General features: G+C 36.0%; 1 protein-coding gene across 23 annotated transcripts in view; it reads right to left on the reverse strand.

The window, feature by feature from the left end:
* Positions 1-27880, reverse strand: part of LOC131439075 (serine/threonine-protein kinase MARK2-like) — a 143548-nt gene that overhangs the window by 39694 nt on the left and 75974 nt on the right. For 11 of the 23 annotated variants that reach the window (XM_058609632.1, XM_058609626.1, XM_058609633.1 and 8 more), the window contains exons 4-13: positions 26855-27075; positions 26517-26798; positions 26248-26441; positions 20976-21088; positions 16567-16747; positions 15954-16179; positions 15753-15880; positions 15508-15682; positions 14565-14720; positions 129-226 (exon numbers count right to left, since the gene is read on the reverse strand). In XM_058609632.1, coding sequence (XP_058465615.1) covers positions 129-226; positions 14565-14720; positions 15508-15682; positions 15753-15880; positions 15954-16179; positions 16567-16747; positions 20976-21088; positions 26248-26441; positions 26517-26798; positions 26855-27075 — 1774 coding nt within the window. The remainder of the gene's footprint in view (positions 1-128; positions 227-14564; positions 14721-15507; positions 15683-15752; positions 15881-15953; positions 16180-16566; positions 16748-20975; positions 21089-26247; positions 26442-26516; positions 26799-26854; positions 27076-27880) is intronic. The other 12 variants (XM_058609635.1, XM_058609630.1, XM_058609640.1 and 9 more) reach the window with 10 other exon arrangements.

Raw genomic sequence — 27880 nt, forward strand, 5'->3', positions numbered from 1 at the left:
ATTTACAGACTGTAGACTGTAAAACGGATGCGGTCGTAGTGCGGTTCAGCTGAACCTGGCAGCTATCAGGCATTAGAAGACACGGTGGATGGATGCTTTAATACACTAGGAGTACAGTACACACTTACCCGAGTGGAAAGTCGATCGCGATGGAACATTCCTGGGAAATGCAACCGGTTGTCTGGAAGAATTAACGGCTGGTGTAAGACTATTGCGATTCACCATGCTGATGTATTTGATTGTGTGTTGGTTGATGTTTGGGTACATTATATAAACAATTGTTTGATCGGGAGTTTTTTTTTCGATTGTTGGTTGGGTTGGTGGTGATGTGAAGGCAAGTTCGTGATGGGTTGGTAGGTTTTCGTATTTGGTTGTAAACCGAGTTCGAGGACAAAAACGGAAAAGAAAGAAGAAAAAGAAATAAGACATATATAGTATAAACATAAATCGATTGAAGGCTTTCAAAAACTTAACTAACTTACAAACAAGTCAAATACTTAGAGTAAGAACTCTCGCCTCTAAACAATAACAATTTCAAATAAATCCAGACATGTCCGGAATAGAAAAACTCATACAGAACGTAAACCTGCAACCGAATGGATTTGCTATGTTTTAGGAAGAATAAAATTAATAAAAACAGAACTAACACTTCTACTAAATCCAGAGTCAATATCTGGGATTGATTTGGGTATCAAATCAAACCAAATGTTACGAAGAGTGGGTTGAGCTAGGGATACGGTAAACTAAAAAATTAAACAATTGTTGCCTTTGCAGTTGAACGTTAATCTCGGTAAGTATGGTCGGTTGGTACGATTAACGATTAGTCGTTTATTTCTGTTAGGGCTTTATTGTTGGTAGGATGCTTACAGGTTGAACTCGAGCGAAACATCTACGTTACATAAAGGAAAAATCTACTTTCAATCTCAAATAAGTTTTTTTTAATAATGTGTTACAAATTTTTTTTGACGTTCAAAACGAGCTACGGATTCTACTAACACAAAAGTTGCACTGCCATGAACCATAAATCGCCATATTCAAAACATTCCCAGAGAACCACAAATCGCATAATTAAGTTGCATTTCATAATCACCATCGCATAATCATATGCCTGAAGCTCATATTTTTCCCCACTGTTTACTGCGACGAAAAGCACACAAACGCATAATCGTTTGAACGACCTCGTCGTTTGAACTCGCATTAGTTCCATAAATGGTTGGCTGTACATGATATCCAAAATTTGCCTGAATTGTACGTAAAACATCTCGCACAAGATGATAATTCCTAGCATCCAATGTGATTGGCTCACAATTCTGATTTTACTGACTGAATTTAAAAATATTTCGTCGCATTCTAATTCGGAGCGTTTTACTGAAAATTTATGAATACTTGTTTGAAAAAATGGTTGAGAGTATTGTAAATTATCAGTATCATGGAGTATTAATGTAAACAGCAGAGACTTGTTCGTGAAATAGTACAAACTTCCTCGCAATAAGAAATTCCTTAAACCTTCTCTTCCCATATACTGTGAGCACATATGTGTGAATGTGAATGATAGTTTACATCACAAAACGTAATGAGCTATTTCGCGCTGTAAGATCTTGCATATGCTTAAAGACTGTCCCAGAAAGTATGGACGCAACCAAAAACCGCTGCCATTTTGCAATGATTCAGAAACTGTCAATTTTTATGGCTGCGTCCTGTTGTTTACACTCTTCTCTAACCACTTGTGCAGTTGTTTATTCGTTTTCATTAGTTTGTTTCGAAATGCGTGGACTTTCAGCAGAACAACGTCGAAAAATTGTGTAAAAAGTGGGCACTTCGAAGTCAAATGTTCTTCGTGCTAAAGAACGTTTGAATCTTCGAACCTATAAGAAGCAGAAACAACCAAAATGTAGTCCGAAACAAGAAGCATCGATCAGGCCGAGGGTTCGAAAGCTATACAATACGATTCTTGCTGGAAAATTGAACTGCATAATCCTACAATATTATACGGTGCGAGAAGGGCAAGTGTTAAACCAGTCCGAGACATCGATTGAAGTCGAAAAATTTGGTAAGAAAGCTATGGTCTGGCAAGCAATTTGTGGCTGCGGTAAGATTTCGAAACTCTTCATCACCACTGCTTCAATGAACAGTGAAATATACATCAAGGAATGTTTACAAAATCGATTTCTACCCATGATTTGAAGCCACAAGGATCCTGTTGTCTTCTGGCCAGATCTTGCTTCTTGCCACTACTCGAAATCAACGGTAGAATGGTATACTACCAAAAATGTCACTTTCGTCCCAAAAGACATGAATCCACCAAATTGCCCACAACTTCGACCAATTGAGGAATTTTGGGCATTAACAAAGGCACATCTTAGGAAACATGTCTCCAAGAAGTCTGTACGGAATTCGATGAGGAACATTTGCAAGAAGGTGCGCCAGCTAGTCTACAATGGCTAAGTAGCAAATGTTGAGAATAATGTTCTGTTGTTGTAGTCTAATATTATCAGTATATCGAATAAAATTTGAATATCTAACACTTGTGAATTATTTACAGCGAAATCAAAGTGCGTCCATACTTTCTGGGACAGTCTTTAGATGTGCGATGTGAATCAGTCATCTCTACGATAAAAGAAGAATGTATTCGTCTGAAATCGGGTTTACCGACAGCTAAGATATGGATGAGAGTAGAAAAACTCGGTAAACGATCCACAAGTTTCAGGTTCGAGCCTCGATTCGTAAAAAATCGTCGTTATTTTTTGTTTATTAGGAGGGTGTATGGTTAGAATCGCGTAGGCACTTGAATAAACTTTCAAAAAATATACTGATGATCGCATACATTGCAAAAGGAAATCACTGAAGCTGATAAATTGAATCACGTCAAATGCATTACTACATCGCATCTAGCTTTTGATTTTTCGAAATTGCATGTATATCGCCTCCACTTTTGCACGCATAGGACACATTTGCAGTATGCTCTGCGATTTAATTATAACATATAACAGAACGCATAATGCGATCATAGCTTGCGATATAGGTACGAAATGGTTTTCTTAGTTGTCCTTAAGTTATTGTTAAGTTATGATCGTTTTTTTAACAATCTTGTAACACTTGAAGATTCTTTCAGAAAATTTTCGTCTCTGTTCAAATCTTTGTCAACTTAAAGTCTACGCAGAAAAGAATAATGAAATTTACACGACATGTAAATCAAAAGTATTATGGAATAGACATCAGTTGAATCGAAAATTTTATTTAAACCCATGATCGATGTAAAATTAAATTGGAATTCAGTGATTTTCCAATGAACAAAACTGTATATTTCAAAAAACGCTTAGAACAGTGAAGTAACTTTCCATTCAATTGTCTGCTCCAAATATGTGCATGCAAATTGATGTAAGTTCACAGAATATTTTTAGCTGTGTATGTTTCGAAGTGGTTTCTTGACTCCGCGGCCGATGATGTAATGTCATCTATTCCAAATCATTCAAATTTTTTTTTTAAATTGATACTACCTGAAGCAGCCTATGCAAATAGTTCATTGAGTATTTTTAATTAATTGATCAGGCAATAATCGAGAAACGCTACTAGCGTCATTGGAGGTTTGCTCATGTACACACTTAGAAAAAGTCATGTATTTTTTTTATTTACGTCTCGATAGTTGCCGGCCGCATTCCACTCAAATTTACATTTCAAAGCAAGAAAGCGCCATATCATTAACTTTACAGCTGATATTGATATCTAAATAGATCAACAAATTTATTTTTACTACGGCATGCTCGGATTTACGTCAGGTGTAACTTTCTTTTTTTCTAAGAGTGTAGAGTGCTGTTTTGTGTCCTCCTGCTAAACCCACAATGAGGTAGAAAAAGGAGGGGCAAACAGAACGCTTTTCTGTGCGTAAAATGAATTTCACTTTAGCAAGCAGAGCAACATCTGAAACACATGTTTGCTTTTGTCATTCCACTCGATTTAGTTTCCATTGAATCAAAGCATGTTTGTTTATCCTGTACGGCGTCATGTCGAGTACTTTACAAATGATTACAACACAGTTTTTGATTCCATCACTAGCAAGTCATATGCCATATTTATCACATTGCTAAATCCAGTGAGTCTTTTGCACAGTTCTTCAAAGTTTCTTTGAAAGTATTCATTCAAATTTTGTGACAATTTTCTGTAAGTCCACCGTAAACATAGCAGATTTTTTTGACGTTCCGGAGTTTCAACATCTAAATCTTACAGTCAGGGTAAAAAACTTCTACATTCTTCGTTTCTAGTTGCTTAAGAAACCCGGTAAGTTTTTTTCTGTTAGTCGAAAGTCGAAATTGCAGTAATTTTCTTGTAAATCACTGTTTTAAATTTTATGGAAAGACTCGTCGATCCGGACAAATACGTCCAGTTTGATGCGGGACAAATACGTTCACCTAACGCATTTATCAAGGTTTTCATATTAAGAACTATGCCAACTTCATATACACCTGATTAAACTACAGGGTGGTCTGGAACCACGGACCAAATCTTAATGTTGTTCTCTATATTTCTCCAAAATTGGAAAATCTCTTGCCATTTGATATTTCTTCAATTTTCGCCGCTCAAATATTCTTTTAATATGTTAGTCGAAGAACTTCCTAATTCAAAAAACTATAGAGACAAATTCGCTAAACTGAGGGCCACGGCGAAAAAAAAAACGATTGTAAAAATAATGTATTTCGTTTCTGAAATGTTACCTTCACACGAGATTCTTGAATTAATAGAATAATTGCTCCGGGTGGAGCGCATATTTCTCGGGAATTTTTCTTATAATCAAATCAACACTACTTCAAACTTCTCGTTGAAAATTGAAAGTTAATAGGGATCTACACAAATAATTACACCCAAACCTCCATTTACGTAACTTATATATGTATATATGTATTAATATACGTACGCATGTGTGCAAATATTTGTATTTTCTAATAGATATAAACATTGGTGAAGTAAAAGCGATCATTTATATGTATAAATATATACACATATACGCAAACGACTAAGTGTGTAAGCATACATACATACATATATAAGGTTCGTAAATGGAGGTTTGGGTGTATTGGAGTTCTGTTGATTTCGGGAATAAATACTAAGAAAAAAGTTGCAGGCAATTCTCGAGTTTTTTTTGTGATAACGGCCAATAAGCCACCTATCAACATTCACTTGGAAGAGGAATTCCGAAAGACTCGGTACTCGCTGAGAGTTAGTCACAATAGTAAACGTTAGAGAAAAGTTTGTTCTTTCGCCTGGGGTAAAATAAATACTCTATTTTTCATAACTACAATGCCTGCAATTTTTTTCTAAAGTGGATGTTGAATGGAGGCTTATTGGCCGTTTTCACAGAAAATGTGTTATGAATTAATCTGAAAAATTAGTATCTGAATTGTAAAATAATCTGAAAATTTAGTATCTTCAATTTATTGCAATACTTTATTTTAAGTCTGTTATTAAAACCTACATTTGACGATATTTAGATTTGATAAGTTCTAGCGTAAAGAATTTATAGTTCTAGATAAAACAGTTTATAGGTATTTACAAAATTTCAAATTTGTGATGAAAAATTGTAATTTGAAGACAATTAGAATATGCTTTTATAGATCAAAATCCGAAAATCTTTATGAGCAAATTTATTTCTCCTGGAAGTAATTGTTTTCAAGATAGTGTTGTGTTCAACTTTTTATTCATTGTACTTTTTTCTACAGTGCTCACTTAATCACCTTGATTACTACCGTTCTACGCATAATTGTCCCATATATAATGGAAATTCCATAGAAGATGGAACAATTATGCGTAGAACGGCAGACTAAGGAGTGTATCGAAAATAAGCTATCCTGGTTTTTTATGCTCAGATCACAGCATGCTGTGCATTTGGCTCTCAGCTTTCGTTTGTTTACTTGTTTGTGCGGTTGAAATTCTGCGTTTTCAAAATGTCGCGTATTGAAAAGGAAGTGAAATTTAAGGTTCTGGGCACATGGCTAAGTGAGAAGGGTATTACTATGCGAAAATTGGCGAAACGGTTTGGGACTTATCATGCCAGTGTTAATTCGTGTCTTTTGCAGTGTCCGGATGCATGCGTTTTGATGTACGATGAGACTTATGTAAAGGAGGACTCACAACCCTTCCAGATCCACAATACTTTACTGTCGTCGTTGGGGAGGATGTGAGCGATGCGGATAGGTCAATTCAAGTGGAGAAATTCGGTCTAAAGGTATGGCAAGCAATATGTTCCTGTGGTTTGAAGTCAACCATTTTTTATACTACCGGAACTATAAATGCAGAAATCTATCGATCTGAGTGTCTCCAGAAGAAATTGCTGGTTTTATATAAGAAGCATAGTTCACCTCCACTGTTTTGGCAGGATTTAGCGTCCGTTCACTATGCCAAAACCACTCTCAATTGGCTTGCGGGAAAGGGTATAAATTTCGTTGAGAAAAATATCAATCCACCAAATTGCCCTCAGCTTCGACTCATCGAACGTTACTGGGCAATCGTGAAGAGGGTCTTCAAGCAGACTGGTAAGGCAGCTGGGAATATGCAGAAGTTAAAAAAATTGGGCTCAAGCGTCCAAAAAATGCGATGCAACACTAGTCCGGAACTTGATGAAGAGCGTTCGATCAAAAGTTCGATAATTCGTGAAGGAATAACATAAATTTCATCCGGTTTTCATTATGCTCAAGTTTAACCTCGTACAATAAAGGATCAATTTTTAGTTTGAAAAATATCGGTTTTTATCATAATTTGAAAGAAAAATTTGTGGATAGCTTATTTTTGATACACTCCTTAGCACTTGATTACTTTCTTTTTAGACTATATTTTATACAAATTGTATTTTTAAAGTTACAATGTTTCAAAGTAAACCTCTACCATTCAACAAGAATGCTCCGTTCCAAAAAAACGAATTAAAGAACGGAGTACTTTAAATTACATGTCTAAATATTTCGAAACTGGTTACATCTTGAAGAAAAGTCACCATAAGAATTTTGGTTTGTAGGATGATCATATTCTAGTGTACAAATTTTATTTTTCATCATAAACTAGAAGTTTCGCGAATACCTCTAAATGGTTTTAACTGTAACTTCTTCATTCCTAATAAGACACAAATCAAACTAACTTCAAAAGCTGTTTCCAATAACAGGATTTAAAATGAAATATACATTTTTTCGATTGCATTGTTTCTGTTAATTTTATAACTCTTGAAAAAAAAAAACAATCGACTTTCAGTGTATATTCTCTACAGCTTTTTCTTGAACGTGAATTTTGTACAAGTAATAGTTTCTGAACTAAGGCTTGTTCGCAACAAAAGCTGGACATCCCTAAATACGTGTATTTCTTAAGTTACTTCATCAACGCGTCAAATATTTCGCAGACGTGTTGAACGTATGTCTGTTCATTGGCATCAAAAGAAGAACAAGTGGGAAAAGACAATTGTGTACGGTCGCAAAGGAAATCAGGATCGGTCAGTAAGAAAACTTGCACGTTATAGTTTTCCTGCAAGCACTGTCCATAACGTTTTTAAATCATTCGATACACGTTCGACAACAGTCAGGAAGGCTAGGAGCGGAACAAAAACGGATCTCAGGCACCACCAGAAGGACGCGAAATATTGCAGAGGAAACTAGATCTTTCGATAAGTACTGTGGCCAGAAAAATAAAAGTGTCTCCCTCTATCGTGCATACTTTCAAGCACTGCCAAGGTATGAAGTCGTGCAAGATGAAAACTGCATCGAATCGTATTGATAAACAGAATACAGAATGTGGCGGGTAAAACCCGGACTCGCAAGTTGTATCGCAAATATTTTAAAAAGTTTTGCTGTGCGATTTGATCGAGAAATTCTATTGATCTACCGCTGCATAAGTGATGAGGTAATTAGTACTCTTTCCATGACAAGTTCATACTGTCAGATAATTAAGGGTTACTGTTCCATCATCGACAATCGAATTGCTCACTGACGATGTAAGAGATATCCTTGAACTACTTTTTTCTAGCTGTTCAGTTCATGGGCTGCTCAATGGCTATTATTATAGAGGCAGAACTAATTGAGGTACAATAAGAGTATGTTATTTTAGGTATTGACCAGTCGTCATCTCATTGGTGCCGCTGGAATGTTGGGAATGTTATTTTAGATTTGAGCGTTGCATTCTGACTTTGAACTGTTCGAAAATGATTTTTCAACACTACATTTTATTAATTTACCATGCTGCAGTTGTTCTGCTTAAATCTCCCAGATTTTCTTACTATTGAGATTTATTTAGAGAAAACTACAGATTTTCTTACTATTGAGATTAATTTATGAAAAATATCAAAACTTTCCTCAATTTCCGACTATTTTAATTTCATCCAACGGCTAAGCTTCTCAGACAGCATTACTTACAGACAACTTGACGATTCCGCGTTGCCTCACATTGCCTACATTCCTTATTTTTTCAAGTACTCCCAATATTTTGTATTCCGTAACAATTTATTCATTTACAAAAATTTCTTTGTTAAAAAAAATATTGAATTTGTGAGCCTTTCAAATGAGGTTTTAGATTTGTGCAATTAAGAAAGTTACATTTTGAATTTGTTTCAAATTTATAGAAACAAAAAAAAAAACAACCATCATTTTCACAACAACTACATATTTAATATTTTATGAATTTTTAACTAAACACCCACAAATCTCTGCTTAGAAGTTTTTAAATAGTTACTGTCTTCCTAATATTTTAAGTAGAAACACCAAAGTGTTGGTGAATTTTGAATAAAAGTAGTAGTTGTAGATATATGTTACTTATTAATTTCTTCAAAAAAAGATTTCAAATTCAAATGCACACCAATCTAATTTCAATTATTTGAATTAGATTGATTTCAAAGTTGAAGTTGTAGTGATTATCTTTGGCCTGAAATAAATTCTACAAATTTTTGGTGTGTAATCTAACAGTATTGTCAGAGCTGATGAGTTAAACTATTTGAGTGAAACTGTGTTACAGCAAAGAATCACACGTGTTCACTTCGGTTACGATCTAATGAACTTGTTTTCATAAACAGTGAACGTTCACTGTTTAAAAAATATAAGTCAAACCAACATGGATTGCATGACAGCCTATGATCAAGGCATCTATTTCCAAACGTGTCGGAATTATTCTAAATAATTATCTGATTGAAGAAGTTTTCAATATGATGGCTCGGTTAAATCGTTTCCGTTTTTATCAGTGATAAGTAGGAAGAATTTCATGCGATAGTTCTATAATATTGGCGACAACTCTTGAAAATAATTGCAACATTTAACAACTAAAAGAATAGTAAATACTTCTTAATTCAGGATCAGGCAGGTTTGAGCAATGGAAAAACTGAAAACAATCGAAATCCATGCAGAGAGGTGTGTTTATTTACAATATGCATATCCAGTCATGATCAACCGGCTGTCATTCAGTGATTTTATTCAACATGCACGCGAATCGACTTTTCGGTGAAAGGTAAAAGATCAAACATATCATCAAAACATGAAACATACCAAAAACAATTCATGCCACATTCCAAAACGAATGAATCTAACTGTCAAACGAACCGAACAAGATGTTCCGTAGCAATAACGGATGTGATAAAACAAAAGAGTGAACGTTTCAACTATTGATAGCGAACATTCAGTGATCGAATACGAACAGCGTAACAAAAAGCAGCGAATATTCTAACGAGAAAACGTGACGCTCCATGTAGGCAAGACATTTTGACTCACCGATGATTGGTTGGTCGATTGTTTGCGTTTTGGGATTTGTTTGTTTTTGGTGATTATGGTAGTGGTGGTGATGATGTTGTTGTGGGTTGGTTGTTCAACGATAGAGAAATGGCGCGATCATGTGCGATCCAATTTGTGCAGGTCACACCGGCACACAAATTTTTCGGTTGGCGCGAATGAAATCGGAAGTGTATTCGCGTTCCGCAAAGCGATTGTCGGCCGGGACCGTACCAATTCGGACAAAAGTATTCATTCACAAAAATCGAAAAGAGAATGAAAAGAAGAGAACAGATTAGCGATCATCATCTTGTCATAAAAATAAATGCAGAGAAAAAATAATAAGCGTGAAGAAAGAAACAAAACAATGTGTCTCTTTTATTCTTTGATTTGCAAATGTAGACAAATGAATCTGCAATGAATTATGATTAATTCAGCTGATAGAGGCCGTCTCCGTAGTACATGATTATATACAAAAAAAATGCTAAAACGGCATTGCTAATGCAGACTTTAACTGTCTTCAACAGAAATGATTTGTAGTTGCGTTGTAAGCTCATTTTTGTTTAATAAAAACAAAAGAGCTACATACAATTTGTCTGTTTTCGTATCATCAAAATAAAAAAAGAACTATTTCTATTTCGAGGACCAATTTAAAAAAATGACAATTCCAGAGCAGATCAATATTTTTAAGGTAATTTGAAAATGGAATATTTTATTCGAAAATCAATATCAATACGGATGCATATCTTGTAGAATAAATATAAAGGATGGTAATGTTTAAAAAAAATTAAAGCTAGACCGATTATTCAAAACGTCATATCTGTCAACGTGAGCCGCTTTTCGTTTAATTTCTCTTTCGATTATTGCGGCCTTTAATTCGAGTATTTCCTCAAAAGCTATAAAACATGAGTTGAATAAACGAAAAAAAAAGGTTGATGATAAAAACTAACAATCAATCGAGAAAGTAAAACAAGCGAAACCTTGGCATTACATTCCTTTTGTGGAATTTGACCTTCTGTTTTACCGGATTCTTAATGTACAGAACCATTGCATAACTAGTGCTACGATCTTACTAACACTAAGAATCCTTCCAGGTGAGGAGCTCGAACATACGACAACTGGCTTGTAGGACCAGCGTCCTACGCATTGAACTGCCAAGCCGGGAAAACAAAGAGAGATCTCATATATGAACGACTGAATGCAACTATTAGATTAGTGATTCTTGCTTCCGAATACGTACTTTATCTACCTAGCGGTCAGTTGATATATTTTTTCTATCACTCTGCATTTGAATATTCTTGCATCAACATTCAATTGTGCCGATCGTATTGAATAATAAATTTCTTAAAATGCTTCAGTTTTTAATAAAATATTCCAATAAATTTTATATTATCTAAATCAAACATATTCAACAGCAGAAAATGTGAGAACTCTGGTAAGTTTAAATTTTTTTTATTGCATCCTTCGTGTTTTTCATTTGTGATTTGTACGCCTGCCATATGATTCAGATAATAATTTTATACTCCCCAAAAGGTTTTGTGAACATTAAGCATATTATCAAAAAAAAAAGGTAATGTTAAATTTCGTTTACCAGCAGAAATAGTTGGAGTCAGTTTGAATCATCTAATCTAAAAACTGCCTTGAATTAGACAATACTGACAACTTTCTATACCATGTTATATTCCAACCATTATGTTGCCAAAAAAGAACCGTGCCAAAATCGAAAAATGGTAAAAAGCCACGAAAAAGGGTTCACAATCTGTATACAACAGCATTGGAAATTGTGTTTAACTTTGCTTCTAAACATCACTTTATCCTACAGTGCTCAAAACTCCTATTACACTCAAGTTTCTTTTTACGCGTATTTTTTCAAAGTTATGCGAATTTTTTTATACGAATTATCAAATTTCGATTATTTTGTTTTATCTTAGAAATGCACGAAACGACGAGATCTGGTGTTACCACGAAAATTAAAAAAATTACATCGACTCTGGGAAAATTTCGTTTTCTTAAAAGAAATTTTTTTTTAGATAACACGAAATCTGGTTATTTCATGCATTTCTTTGGTACATATTCGGCATCAAACAAAATTTTGCGATTTGGAAATCTCAAAAATTTCTATCATAATTTTTTTTTAGATATGATAAGATCTAGGCGTACATTTTTAAGACATCTGACGATAAAATAATTCCTTAGTTTTACGATTTTTTATGAGAATTTTCGAAGTCTTAGAAATGTACGAAACTTTGAAATCTTATACTACATAAAAAAATTGTTTGGATCGACTGGGAAAATTCTCGATGTTTTATAAAAAATTTTAAAACAATTGGCATGAAAAGAATTATTTATCGAGATAACATCAGTTCTTGACGTTCCGTGCATATCTAAAACATATTTCAAAATGCATACCGTAAACATTTGAAAAAAATCAGGCCCGAAGTCGAAAATGATCGAAAATAATTTTTTCAAAATCCCAAAAATTCTGAAAAAAAAACTCGACATTTTATGCATTTCCTAAATTTTTGGCATCAACAAAAAGTTTTTGGTGAAGGAAATCTCAAAATTTTCCGAATTTATTTTTTTTTTTTGAGATAACAGCAGATTTTGATGTTCGTGCATTCCTAAAACTTTCGACAGTAAACAAACAGATTCGAAGTCTCCAAGTCGAAATTAAAAAAAAAATCGGACTAACACCAGATTTCGATGTTTCGTGAATTTGTATAACATCTGGTGATAAAAAAAATGCGATTTTTTAGTTCGAATTTTTTATGTGAAATTTCAAAACTATGCGGTTTCCCTGTTTTGTCTTACAAATGCACGAAACGTCGACATCTGGTGTTATCTCCAAAATAAAATTTTATTCGGTTGCACAAAATTATTTCGCATATCTTAATTCAAAGTCCCAAAGCCGGTATTTAACACAAAATCAACGTTTCACGCATTTCTAATAAATTGGGCAAAAAACAAAATTTTGAGTTCGGAAATCTCAAAATTTGTCAGTCTCAAAGTTAAAATAGTTTTTTCACCTTCTCGGCATTTCATGCATTTCCAAAACATTTGGCATTAACAAAAAAAATGTTTTGATTTCAAAAATCTCAAAATTGTTAAAAGTCTCAAAGTCGATATTTTTCGGGATAACACCAGATCTCGACATTTCATGAAGTTTGAAGATATTTGACCACAACAAACAATTACCTAAGTTTTACGTTTTTTATGCGAATTTTCAAAGTTATACGGTTTTATTTTAATGTAAATTTTCAAAGTTTTGCGGTTTTCTAATGCGAATTTTCATAGTTACCCGTTTTTTTATGTGCTACGTATTCGCCACCAAAAATAAGCTAGAATGTACTGTAAAAGGGCGAAAAAGTCGCTTGCGCAAAAAATATCGAAATTTTCGTAAAAAAAGGACGAATTTCTTGTTGAATGGATATTATCAAGTTTTGTTTTCAAGACCAATTGTGACACATATTGTCAAGAAAATTCGGAGCTAAAACTTTGTATAACTCAGACAGTAAATATCAAACCTCAAAACATTCAATAGCGTTCTAGCGTTTCGAGCAAAGTCTACCCATCTCTGAGATGTCTACCTCTTTGTTCTGTACACATATACAGACGCACACTGACATTTGTTCAATTCGTCGAGCTACCAATCGATGCGGTATAGCGAAGTCTTGGCATTACATTCCTTTTGTGGAATTTGGCCTTTCTGTTTCAACAGACTTCGCAGCCGATTCTTAGCGTACAGAATCATTGCATGGCTAGTACTATGAATCCTACTGACACTAGGGATCCTTTCAGGTCGGGGCTCGAATATACAACAACTGGCTTGTAAGAATCGATTCGGTATATGAAACTTGAATCTCCCAGTCTTAGCAAATTTTTACAAAATTAGAACGAAGAAGATATAGAAATACCTTTTTATGTATAAAAAAGTAGAACCCAGTACAACAATCGAGTTTTAAAGCCAAGTGTATAAAGACCTCTCTTTTTATAACTCGTTTGAAAAGATTTCTAGTGCAAATTCCGGGAAAGCAACTAATTGTTTGAAAACTATCTATTGTTTAAAAAAAATCGATTCGGCACTGTAACACAATGGCGCTTGTTTTTGCAACTTAATTTTTTTAATCCGACTTTTTTACAGTAAACTTGAAAATAATCTCGACTGGGAAATCTGCTTGCCCTGTTTTACGACAATTTAAATCCGTGTTTTTCGCTTTCAGTTTTTATCTCATTGTTGCACTGGTAAACATTTAACCCTTAAAGGCCTTAAAAACCCCTTCGATAGAACTTTGCATAGAACACGTAAATACGAAGTATGAGGCGTTTTCGATATGTTGTTCTGAAACAGCTTTGGGCATTTAAGGGTTAACTACGCTTTTTCCAAATTCGATGCAATTTTCCAATTTTTGCATTCAACTGTACATACATAGATGACATTTTAAATAAAAGGCCTAGCATTTGTATATCGTGTAATATATACAATCAAATTCAACATGAAAAGATCTACTATGAAGCTAATCTATGCACACTGCACTCAACAATGAACGATACGTGATCAAGTAAGAAAAACAAAAGAAAATTCGTTAACTGCATCGCTCAGTTTATAAAGATCAAAACTACTGAAATCACCGGGCATTTTCCCGTACTTTAGGAACCAACCCGGTGCACAACTGAAGAGCGAAACCAGTACGAATGAGAAAGAGAGAGAGAGAGAGCGATAATATGGAGAGGGCACAAGTTGAAATAAAGACTAAATCAAAACACAAACAAAGGGTGATAGAGAGTGATTGTACAAATGAATGAAAGATAAATCGGGGCGGCATTGGCGGGCCTCGCAAGCAGTACCTTTGACGGAGGGGATCGGTTGTGGCGGCGCTGCTGACACTACTGTCGACCGACGGTCCCGGGCTCGATACGGACGCACTCTTCACGTGACCTTTACCACCGGTTGTAGCTCCGGCCGAGGTGCCACGGGTAAATTCCGGTATCGGGCCAATGAAGCTGTGTTGTGATTGTGTTTGGGTGTGTGTGCATAGTGTATCGTTTCGATTTATTTGTGGAAATGTTTTTTTTATGGTTTTGGATTTGCAAAAACCGTGGCAAGGTTCGTGAATTCGTGCGACGTCGATGTTCAAACGAGGGGTTTTGCGGTAGTGCGCGATATTTGAGTTTATGGTTTAGGTGGGTCAATAGAGAAGAGATAAAAATGGGAGAGAAAAAAGAGAAAATTTGTTGGAAAATTATGCTTCATTTAAGTACATACAGTGTGATGATTGACTAGTGTAATTTTTTTGTCGACTAAAACGACTAGTTGAACGAACAAAAACAAAATGGGAATATGTAGAAACTTTGTTCGTGACAACATCGATAGTTAATGAAGGTATTTTGAAACCAAATAAAGCTACTTTTTTGTACAACTCGTTTTCGCAGCGAGTAACTAGAAAGGGAAATATACACATATTTAATTGATCGCTAATCTAGTCTGAATATATGCAACTACTTCTAGAATAAAGACCGAATATAAATCCGATAAAAAGGTTAAATAATCAACCGAAAGTGTTGTTGATATTGAACAAAATCGAATGTTTCGTATAAACAGTAGACATGTTCCTTATTTACTATCTCAACAGAAGGAAAAAAAAGAGAAAATTCCCTATCGGTTGCGATGTTATGTTATTCCAGCTCGCGAGTGGAAAACTTCACAAACTTGAACAACATTCTGAGTATATTCGCTGAATTAAACACTAACTACTTTAAAATACCGCCGCCAACGCAGAGAAGTACTTACGCTGAGTCCGCGGTGGAGTTTGTCTTTTCCGTTGAAGATGTCTTCTCATACAGTGTGGTAGACCGTCTTGGCATCATACCGGCGCTGGGACCAACCGTTCGGGAGCCATTGCTCGGGTCGAATTTATTGCTGGTAGTACCGGTGGTACGAGGCTTGACCGGGCTGGAGATCGATGCTGAAAATAGATGGGTAAAGCATTATTGTTGAAAAAAAAACTAAAATTTTAATACGATCGTCAAACTTACAGTTATCCGCCGATGTAATCGGTTTGGTTATGCTCGATGCGGGCCTCTGATTTTGTGCAGCTAGTCGAGCCGTATTCTCCTTTATGGTGGCGGAGTCGATAGTGTTCTGTCGTTTGAAATTACTGCTACTGCGGAAAATAGTTGAAGAAGTTGAAAATGTATGCAACGGAATAAACAACCATATGCAACTGTGTAACTTACACTGACGTCCGTTCCGAAGTGCCGCTGCTAGTTCCCGAGCTGTGATTGTTGGTGCTGGCGTTACTGTTCACCGCTGCCGCGCCGCTTCCGGTGCCGACGGTGGCACCGGTAGCATTAGACCCGGGCACGTTGCCACCACCCGTGCCTGTTCCGGTGCCGGCTGCTGCTGCAGCTGCGGCAACCGCAGCCGCCGGTCCCACACCTGCAATGAAGCGTTGGAAAATCTCTAAATTTTTCCCGAATATACCATCAAGCCCGGTGCAGTTTATGGGAGAAGGGGTTAGTAATCGGGGTACTATGGGTCGATTTTTGTCTCTTTCTTTTATTTTTTTTGTTGCCATTGGAAAGGATTCGGAATGCGGGAGGCTGTTAGCTGGAGAGCGGAACGAAGCGTTACACTTGTGAATGGTTTTGCACCATATTCAGAGCCGCAAAACCATCACTCGCTTGCACGATATGTACAAAGTACAAAGAGTTTTCCAATCGTTTATTTCCTCATCATTTTTTTAGTAAGAGGGTTTGATGTTAGTTACAGAGAGCGTCTACAGCTGCTATATGTACAGCGGAGAGCTAGCCGTTAGGTGCGGGGTCAATCGCTACTTGCATTACTTACGTAAGGTTTCACCGCCACTTGAGGCCCGTCTGCTCGGTTTTGTACTGGATGCCGATATACTCCGGTGCACGCCTCGATGCGTGGGACTTTGCACTTGCGAATTACCTGCGGCGGCACCCTCATTGCCAGCGATATTACGTAGTGACAGTGACGATCCGGACCGGGAGCCGTCGGACTCGGGCTATGATGTTGAATAGGTGAGGGGAAAAGAACAGTAGCGAAAAAATATTATTATACGAGCTTTGGTTGTGGTTGTCACCTTTGCGACATTCGAACTGATAATCGAAGCATACGAAATACAGGATTTGGCTGTTGAACTATCACAGAAACAAATAGCAAAATCTCCAAATTAAACTTTATTTAGCTTCAAGCAATTTGTGAAATTGTAACAAGTTCCTTTTCACTGATGGCGTACCCTAGAATAGAAAATTCAATTCTAATGCTAAACGATATTATGCCTCAAGTTACAACATAGCATTTGATAAAGAAAACCCTACGTTTCAAGCTTCTCTGTAATTTTAACGACATGGTATCCGTATCATGTGCGCAAACATGAGCACAAATATCTAATTCAGATCTCGACAAACGAATACCATTCCGCTGTCAAGCCGTCGCTAGGCTGTGTTCAAGCCGATTGTTGTTTGTTTGATTAGATAAATTCGCCTCGCCTTTGTCACCAGCCTGAGCTGATGATGGCACGGCTAAATCGGGCAGCGGTGTCCTCTGGCAGTGCACTAAATTTGACCTCTATTGGCAGCAGCTGACTGGACAATGCACGTGCAGTACATTTGCTGGACCGGTGAGAATAGTGCTGATAAAGATAATTGTGGGCGTAAATATTTGTTAAGCAGTGATATGAGCTTTGCCGCTTTTGTCATTCTTGCTATAAAAGTGTGATTCTGTCGGAGTAGATATAATCTCTCGCACAGACTGAATTGTTCTATTATACACTTAGAGCCGTAGTTAGCAAATCCACACTACAGAGACTCGTTTCGAAGTTTTCCGTTGATGCAAAATAGGTCAGCTCAAATAAAAACAATATACATATCCTAGGAATTCTATCGAATTCTAAGAATTAAACATGAAACAGCTTATAGCCGACTATTGACAATCCCAATATGCAATAAATTCAACGAAATTGCAAAAATGTATTTCCCACTGATTGAATTCGAACCAGAAACCATCAATTTTTTTAAATAACTATTCATTGGAATATGAGTTAACATTAAATTATTAGGATTTAAATTGGGTGTTCAGTCACAAGTGGTGACTTTTTAGCCCTATTATATACATGATTACCATGAAGATATCATTTGCTTCCGTAGTTTTGTGATTTTTGTGTAGGGAAAATTCTAAACCTACTTGTATACACAATGGAGAAAAGGAACTTATATACTAACTTACTAACTAATACAGAGAACGAATCGATTCAATTGAAGATTGCATGGATTTTTGTCGGAATTTGCTTATAATATGTGGCATTACATCTAATGGTTCTATATTTGTGAGTCTGTGTAACTCATTTGTACTAAACCAGGGAGGACGCTTCAAAATCATTTTTAGAATTTTATTTTGAATCCTTTGAAGCGTTTTCTACCTGATGGAACAACAACTTGACCAAATTGGTACTGCATGAAGCATGGCTAATCTGAAAATTTGTTTAAAAATTAATAATTTGTTTTTTAGACAGAGCTTAGAATTTCTGTTTATAAGAGGATATAAACTTTTAATATATTTATTACACTTTGCCTGGATTCCGTCAATGTGATCCTCGAAAATGAGTTTTTTGTCTTACGTTAAACCTAATTATTTTGCCTGATCAGACCATGTCAATTCCAAGTCATTCAATTTGAGAATGTGATTATTGTTTGGTTTAAGAAAAGAAGCTCTTGGCTTATGAGGAAAGATAATTAATTGCGTTTTTGCTGCATTTGGTTTAATTTTCCATTTTGACAGATAATCACTGAAAATATTTAAACTTCTTTGTAGGCGACTGCAGATCACTCTTAGATTTCTACCTGTGGCTAACAGACTTGTGTCGTCACAGAATAGCGATTTCTGACAACCAACGGGTAGATTTGGAAGATCAGAAGTGAAAATATTATACAAGATTGGAGCTACGCTCGAACCCTGCGGAACACCTGTTCATAAAGCAAAGTCCTGGCATTACATTCCTTTTGTGGAATTTGGCCTTTCTGTTTCAACAGACTTCGCAGCCGATTCTTAGTGTACAGAATCATTGCATGGCTAGTACTATGGATCCTACTGACACTAAGAATCCTTCCAGGTCGGGGCTCGAACATACGACAACTCATACCTGCTCATACGGGTAGCAATTCAGATTTACAATTCTAATAGCTAACCTGAAGAGTACGATCAGTTAAATAATTTTGAATCATTTTAATCAAATAAATAGGAAACGAGAAATCAGACATTTTTGCTATTAAATATTATATTTAAGATAAAAATAGATTTTGGTCGGGTTATTAGTTACTAAAGACAATGCAAATTTTTATACGGAATAAAAATCTCATTTAAATAGTGAAAATAACTATTACATCAAAATGTTTCCGCTTTACCCCGCTATCATTATCCAAATAGTTTTCGGCGAAGCCACAACATGTGGCCGAGCGTTGTCGTGACTCTCGTTTGTCTGATATTACCTGGTTCTTTGATGGTTACCCGAGTAGATGTTAATGGCAAACAAAGATCAAAATAATAACAAATTTAACCATCATATCATGTCTTGACGTTTCTGTGCTATCATAGCGATACTTGATATTTTCTTGATATTTCATCTAGAGAATCAAGAAATGCCGGCCAGATGAATGCAGTTTTTTTTTGTATTTGGGATTATCATTTTCTTATGCCCTATCGGGATCATTTCAATCAATTTCGACAACAACCCTTTCGATGTCTTTCAGCTTCAAACCGTGCGGGGTCCAATTTCCATCCTTTCGGATGAATCTTAAAGCTTTTAAGCACAGGGATGCAGCCAGCTGTTTTCGATCCTGACACGGTTTCTCGATACATTAGATAATTTTACAGGTGCAAAACAAGGTATCAGCTCAATTTTATTTCACATTGTAAAATTTCGTGAATGACGCTTGTACGACTCAAAACTTTTCTATAGTTTGTTCGAGAACATAATTGGAACATAAAGAAAATCCCAAATATAATGAAGCAAAAAGTTGAGTTGTTGACATATGTACAAGATCTTATGAACCGATGCAAACAGATTTTTAGATCAAATATAAAAATTACGTATCAAAGAACGCTCCCTAGCAACTCTTCATACGTTTCAATTTGTACCATCTAAGAGAGACGCATATTATCTCAGCAACAAAAATCCGACATGGTTCATTTAATATAGAATGGACACCAGTGCAAGAGCGAATTTCTCTCGATGGCCCATCTACGGGTTAGCACGCTGCTGTGGGGATTCTCTCTGAAGCAACAAACGGTCGCTCATTCTCGTTTTTCGATCCGATTCTGTACGGGCAGTGGATAACTGCAATAGAATCATTTCACTTTTGCCGCTTATTCTAACTATGTTCATATAACATTTGTATAAGTTGTGTCTACGAAAATATCTATGAATGTTCCACACAAAGGTTTTGAAATATTGTAACCTAGTATGAGAATCATCAAGTCGAATCATCGATTCGATTTTCTGCGAAAATTGTCAACTTGCGATTCTCTCTTGATAAATCCCACACAGCGCCGATCATTGTATCTATTTGGTTAGCGCCGTGAAATACGCAGAGTATTAGGTGGAGCGAAGAAACGTTGAAAAATTCTCACACAGGCGAGGTAGCGAATTCTTGTAGCATCATCTACCAGATTGAAAATATTGTAAACAATGTAGAGAAATATCGAGCCGCTTTCTGCCAAATTATCGGCAGTCACCAACACTGAACAAAACTGTTCATGGCATCTAATGACCTGATTGTAAATGATTTTAACTTAATAAGATCAACATGTTTTTACAAATAATATTAATCATCGCTTGATTGCTACAACTAGAAAATAATGGTTCAACAGCCGCTCCAATCAAGTAACTAAATAGAAATCTTCAGTTCTAATTTCAAAATCACTACAAATCAGTGCGAATTAGCGTTTAAGCAATAAACTGAATGTTTTCTGATATTCTAACTGAACCTAATGACCTTGATGATGATGAACAGAATTATTTACATTATTTACAATAAAACTATGCTCAGTTATTGAGACATGGTCTTCATCATAAACATATCTAATACTACGACATAATTATTTTTTAAAACAGTCCAATTAGGCCGCGGATGGTTTGAAATTAGAACTAAAGAATCAACTGAAATCTTATGCTTGATGAAAAAATAATAAACAAATCAACAGTTAACTCTCTGGGGAAGATTTTAAAAACTTACATCCGTGCTCTTTCTTCCGAGTAGTAGGTAAGTTGCAAAAACGTCATCGTATCGTGTGAATGTCAATGATTCTTCTATATCTTGCCTATTGTAGCCCATTGCAACTAGCGCTTCTACACGCACGTCACAGAATTCGACGATCGATGATTGATTTTTTTTAGTTCAGTTCGGTGGTTGTTGTTGTTGTTGTTGGTGATGAGTTTATGATAATTGGTGGTAGTGGTGGTGACGGTGGTGGTGACGATAAATAAGAAATGAAAAGAGAACAAAAATAAACATTTTAGAACGATATTAGCTGGTCAAATTCAGGTACACAGAGCTGTAACGGGGAACAACGAACGAACGAACAACAAACATACCCAAATTTTTATTCTATAAAATATTAACGAATGGAAAGTTATCATTCTTTCAGATAGAGTGTGTGTGTTTTTCTTCAATACAATGGGGCACATTGTGGTGGTTATTGTTATTTGCTGGATTTTCGGCTACGAGAACGGCTGAAATTACAATTTTCGAGGGTATATTCAACTTGAATGTTGTATAAAAATATTTTACGCTTAATTATGGGTATCCGTATCCAGTTTTCGAATTTAAACTATTCATTTGAAGTATGAAAAATGGAAACAGTTCAATAAATTTGATGCTATGATTGATGCGTAGATGCAAAAATGTTGACACCAATTCAACACGTCGATTGCAAACCATATTTATTAAACATTCTACTGCCTTGACTAATAGGTTGAAAAAATATGAAATAAATTGAAAACAAGAATATTAATGCTTGAAATATATTTTTAAAAAATCCAGAAATTGTTTTTGTTCGAAATGCCTCAATACACAGGTTACTCCAACATAATCTACAAAAACACAGAGGAAAAAACAATGTGACAGATAAGTTTACAAAGGAATGCTTTTTTTGTAAAATGAAAAAAAATGGAACCGTAAAAAGAGGTTAGATTTTAATACTATTTAGTTCTACAGCGATCAAATGATCTAAGTAGATTTAAGGGAGCAAGCATGTCAGACGCGTTGTTCTACTGTATAGTTTAAAAAGTACAGATTTGCTGCGAACCAGTAAAGTATTGCTTTTACATCTGCTGAAGTGTGACGATTTAATAGACAGAAACGATGTCCTTTTGATGTGTTTAACCTAGTGACACTTCGTCTAAGTCTACGTATCAAAATTTAACGATAGTTATAGTTTTTATGGGAGAATTTCGAATAAAAATAAATGTCTTTCCAATTGGAAGATTACTGAAGAGAACATTATTAACCCTTTTGTTATGACTGTGCGGGATTTTGAAGTCATTAGTTGACAGAAGCGTTATTTATTGCAATACAAATATGCAAATCATGTTACCGACGGTTTTAAAAACATTCAAGTTCGACTACGGCATACTGCTTACTTTTCATTACTGCCAACGAAAAACATACTGAGAAAAAAGAATAGATGAATGAAATTATGAAAAGAAATAAAAAATTCACGCAAACGAAATGCTAGAGGTCCTTCTTTCCGTGGCCAGATGAAAACACGTTCCAGAAGGCAACCTGATTGAGAAACGCGAAACAACGTGCATGACACGTGCACGCACCGGTTGAAGTTTATTTTGTAACAAATGATGTGAGATATTCTTTTTTCATTTTGTCTTCTGCCACGGGGGTACATCAGTGTTTCCCAACGAACACTGGCCATACTTGCATCTCAGTTCCATATGGAAAAGCGCCATGTTGCGAAAAAGGCGATTCAAATTTTTTTTCCAACTTTTTCCATTTTGCCTTTCTCATATAGAAACACATAAAAATATTTTGTGAATTTTCATCAATTTTCATGCACATGTTTGGAGCAGGTAATTGAAGGAAGAGTTACTTCACATTTCTTCATTTTTCAATGTACTTAAGAAGCAAAACTAAGCAATTTTTGAAACATACAGTATTGTTTATTGATCAATCAATACATTCCTATTCAATTTTACATCAATCATGATTTTAAATCAGATTCTCGATTCAACTGATGTCTATTTAATAGCACTATTGATTTACATGTCGTGTAAATTTAATTTTTTTTTCTGTGAAGACTATGCAATCTCTATGGAAACCGACTTTTGAATCGAGGCTCGGAGTTCCGACTGTCATATACCATTCGTCTCAGTTCGTCTAGATCGTGAAATATCGCAGTGTTACAAATGTGTATATGTAACAACGAAGTGCTCTCGATTTTCTCGGAGATGGCTGGATCGATTTTCACAAACTTAGATTCAAATGAAAGGTCTCTTAGTCCCATAGCCTACTATTGAATTTTATTCGGATCGAACTTCTGGTTCGAGAGTAACGGGATAAAATATGCAAAAACATCAAAATAAGTCAACTCGGTTTTCTTCAACCCAGATTCAAATGAATCTGCTCAACCAATTTTCACAAGCTTAAGATGAAATCAAATGAAAGGTGTAAAATAAATTATATAAAAAAATGAATGGCCTTACAATCCCATAAAACCCTACCGAATTTAATCCGGATACGATATCCGGTTCCGGAATTACACACTGATAAGTATAACAATTTAATTTAGCACGTGTTTTTTTATACATGACACAAATCAAATAGCGCCAAATACTTTCAGCCGTGTAATTCTTCAATTGAACAAGTTTGGTTAACTGATGGCCAAATACATTGATTTTGGCTATACCTGATCATCGCTTCCGGTTCCGGAAGTACCAAAAAAAGTGATCGTGTACTTTAAACCGGAAATCACTGTAATTTCTCAGAAACGACTGGAAACGGTTTAAAAAAACTTAGATTCAAATGAAAAGTACTATGTTCCCATAAGATGAATTTTATCCAGATACGACTTCCGGTTCTGGACATACAAGGCGAAGAGTGTTTGAAATTGCAACCCGTCATTTAGAGCGATAATGCACAAAATGGGAACAAATCTTATAAATTAGGCTCGAAATGGTTTTAATACCTATAGTTGGCCAAACGAGCCGATTTCAGCTGCACCGGTTCCCAGTTCCCGATTCCGGAATAGTAATCAAAAACTCAAAAACGGAACTTCAGAGACGGCTGAGTTAATTTTCACAAACTTAGACTGAAATGAAAGGTTTTTCGGTCTCATAGTCTGCTATTGCCTTTTGTTCGGATCCAACTTCCGGCTCCGGAATAATATTTCAGTATTTTAAATGATTGAAATTTAATCTAAACGGGACTTGACAAATGAGACAGTTAGAAATTGATATTTTTTCACATTTTACTAAACCAATCCTCAGTTTTAATTAGAATTCCTCAAAGTAGCCTAAGAATAGACTTCATCCATCCATTAAAAATGTAGAAAATCGATATGACACTGGTTTGCGAGTATGGGCAGTGTGTTTTTTAACAAGGAGTACGAGTGACAAGAAAACTTTCTGTTGCAATGTTCACAGATCCATCATACTTTTGAACGATTTATTTTGTTTATTGATGCCTATTGCTGACTGCTGTTTAATTTAGTTTTCTATATCGGTTAAAAATACATATTTCCATACAAAAGTTTATTTCATTATTTTTTCAAAATTTACTAGACTCTACCTAACCAGAGTGCGTATTTCATATCAGGCGTCTTCTTGATAATCGAGGCCTATGGAAATTATCACTGGACGGATTCCGTCAGACAATTCGAAGCGGATTTCTGTTTTGAAAATCAATTTCTAAAATATGGCCATCGAACTGAAGTGTCATGTCTTGTTACGAAGCAGTTTACACAACAAGCTGCTTTCCATTCGCTATACAAATGATACAACTAATCTCGTAACCGAAAATTCCATTCAACCACAACCTTGGTACCCAACAGGACATTCACTGGAGCATTCCGTTCCGTTATCTATTCTATGGGGACGAGCAAAACAGGTAACGAAACTGCATGCCAACCTAATCAACATATGCAGAAACAGAAACCGCATTCACAGGTACTATTGCAATAAGGGAAACGGTATAACGGAAGCGAAAAACCAATACAGAATCACCAGCCAATAATGAAATAGATAGATAGGAAAGCTATTTTTTCAGGAAAGGAGCAAACAAAACCGTAAACGAAACTAAGTATGGGTATATAACTATCGTAGTTATGCCTCTGTTGGTGCGGTTATCGTAAGACAAAAAAAAGAAACAAAAAATAAAGTCATACAAATCAAATGTGACAGTATAGTAGTAAAAGAAATGCAGGTAATTGCCAAAATATGGAAAAAGGTATAGTAAAAGGTATAGAGACAGATTGTTACAGTACTGATCCTTGGGCCAACGTGCGGGGCGTTTGGGGCGCCGCCTAGATGAGCAGGTGGCGCTCTGAGACACTAGTGCTAGTAGTTGCGATAGCAATAGTAGAGCTGGTAGTGGTTGCTGCTGCAGTCGTACTGCTAGAATGGATGATGGCGGATGTTGTCCTCCTCGCGCGTGTCACTATTTGGAGAAGTACAACACAGTAGGGAAGAGTTGTGCAGGATGGAAACCTAAACCGAAACATTTTTCATGGGATGGTGCTAATGATGTTGATGACGGTGCCTCTCAGCTGGAATAATGACTCGATTTGATATGAAGCATTAGATGCTCCTCTGTTCAGAGATAGTGGATGGAAAAACCCGGTGATGATTGAATCGTCACTTCTAACATAATGAAACCCTTCTCATATCCTTTTCAATCTAACGGAACAAAAGCATTTCAGAAAATGAAACGGGAAATGAACTTTTTGCAGGAAAATGTTGAGTGGGAAAATGCTATTATGAAGGATGCTTGTGTCGTTTTCCATTTAGAGAAAGGTTATGTGGGTGAAATGAGTGACTGATTACGGAATGAATGGAAATGTATCTCGTTTCAATGCTCCAGGGATGAAATGAAAGAAACTTGATATCAGCTAACGAAAGGCCATATGAAAAGCTATTTTTTATTCAAATAGAAAACCGCAATAAATGATCAAGTCGGATACAATAGGCAGTCTAATTGAGATTGTTCAGAAACACAAACAACAAACGAATGTTTTCAGACAGGCAGGACTGAATCAAAGCAGGAAACTGATACGGTTGAACTTCATGGAAAATGAACGAAACACGTCCGAGAATAGATCTATGCAAATTGGATAAAACGTTGTGAAAGGATTTTTTTTTAATGGGAGAAGGGCGAACAACTCGGAATCGTGTAAATATGTTCAGAGAGAAGTAGAGTGATAAGTACACGAGTCAAAAAAACAACAAAAACACAACGGATTTACGCCAGCAAGTGAAAGTATTAGTGGGGAATACAGTACCCGTCTTACCTATCCGTTTCTGATCTTTCAGATCGGGCTTAGGTTCGACGTATGGTATCAGCTCGTCGTCTTCGTAGCCCATGTTCATCCATTTGTCCTTCATGATGGACTCGAGGCTGGCTCGTTTAGCAGGGTTGAGAACGAGGAATTTCTTTAGCAGGTTTTCGCAGTCGGTGGACATGTAGAAGGGAATTCTGCAAGTAGAATACACATACGAAACATATTAGCAAACAATTACCATTACGTAGATAGAGTAAGGAAGGGCTTACCTATATTTTCCCCGCAGCACACGTTCCCTCAGTTCTCGTAGTGTGGCACCGTCGAACGGCAATGACCCACTGACCAGTGTGTACAGGATGACACCGAGCGACCACACGTCCACCTCGGGACCGTCGTATTTTCGGCCTTGGAAAAGCTCTGGTGCCGCGTATGGTGGTGACCCACAAAACGTATCCAATTTGGAACCGGGTGTGAATTGGTTCGAGAAACCAAAATCGGCAATTTTGATGTTCATTTCGCTGTCGAGCAGTAGATTTTCCGCCTTCAAATCTCTGTAAATAGTAACAAGTAATTCGAGTGAACTGCCAGGACACAAACCAAACGTTACCTGTGTATAATTCGTTTTTGGTGGCAGTACTGAACAGCAGATACGATTTGACGGAACTTGGCTCGCGCCTCCTTTTCCTTCATCCGTCCGTGTAGCACCAGATAATCGAACACTTCCCCACCGGATGCGTACTCCATCACCAAGTACAGCGTCTTCTCGGTTTCGATCACCTGGAACAGCTTGACGATGTTCGGGTGGTCCAGCAGTTTCATTATTCGGACCTATAAGAGAGGAATGGTAGCAGCAAAGCGGGTTTAGTTGAGTAAGAAAATTTAGAAAAGATGTTCTGAAGAATCTCGCAATTACGAGTGGATCAGTAAACATATTATTGGTTTGAAAAAATTTTATTGCTGTTTGGCATGTTTTTTTTAATAATATTTGTTCGTTTTTATATGAGTTATGTGACTAAATTAGGATTTGAGGTAAATATGTATCTCATCTTTATTTAATATTTACAATGCCTGGACATCGTTTAGCTATTATTTTATATTACCATGATGATTTCTTGTTTTAATATGGAACATATCTTTGCGTTCGATAGAAGGATATACATTAAAAATTAAAAAAAATAAACGTGTTGAAAAGTAATAAGACGCTACGATGACTATAAAAGACAGTGATTTTGAATGAATAAGCGACATATCAAGTGGAAGTAATCCAAACATGAATCTGATTAGTCATTTAATTCAAAAGTGAAACAGAAAAAAATCGATATTACAATTCTAAGCACTGCGTTAATTTGCAATGAAATTTAGTACAGTTAGGTTCGGGTACATTGGAATCAAGTGTAGAATATAAGAAACGACTAAGCATTAACTGAGCAATTCCAAAGTGACAGTTTATATCAGTTTATAACAAATCTCTTTCGAAACAGTTACAATACTACAATATGGTTTTCCCAAAATGTTGTAAACCTTTTTCTGGTTTTGTGTGTTCCGAAAAAATTTTCCATTTAACAGAAACCATAATTGGAAAATTAGAAGCTCGAAAGTGCAAGGTTAAATTAAATACCACGTTAAGCATTTG

Source organism: Malaya genurostris, chromosome 3, assembly GCF_030247185.1.
Source record: "Malaya genurostris strain Urasoe2022 chromosome 3, Malgen_1.1, whole genome shotgun sequence".
Taxonomy (NCBI): domain Eukaryota; kingdom Metazoa; phylum Arthropoda; class Insecta; order Diptera; family Culicidae; genus Malaya; species Malaya genurostris.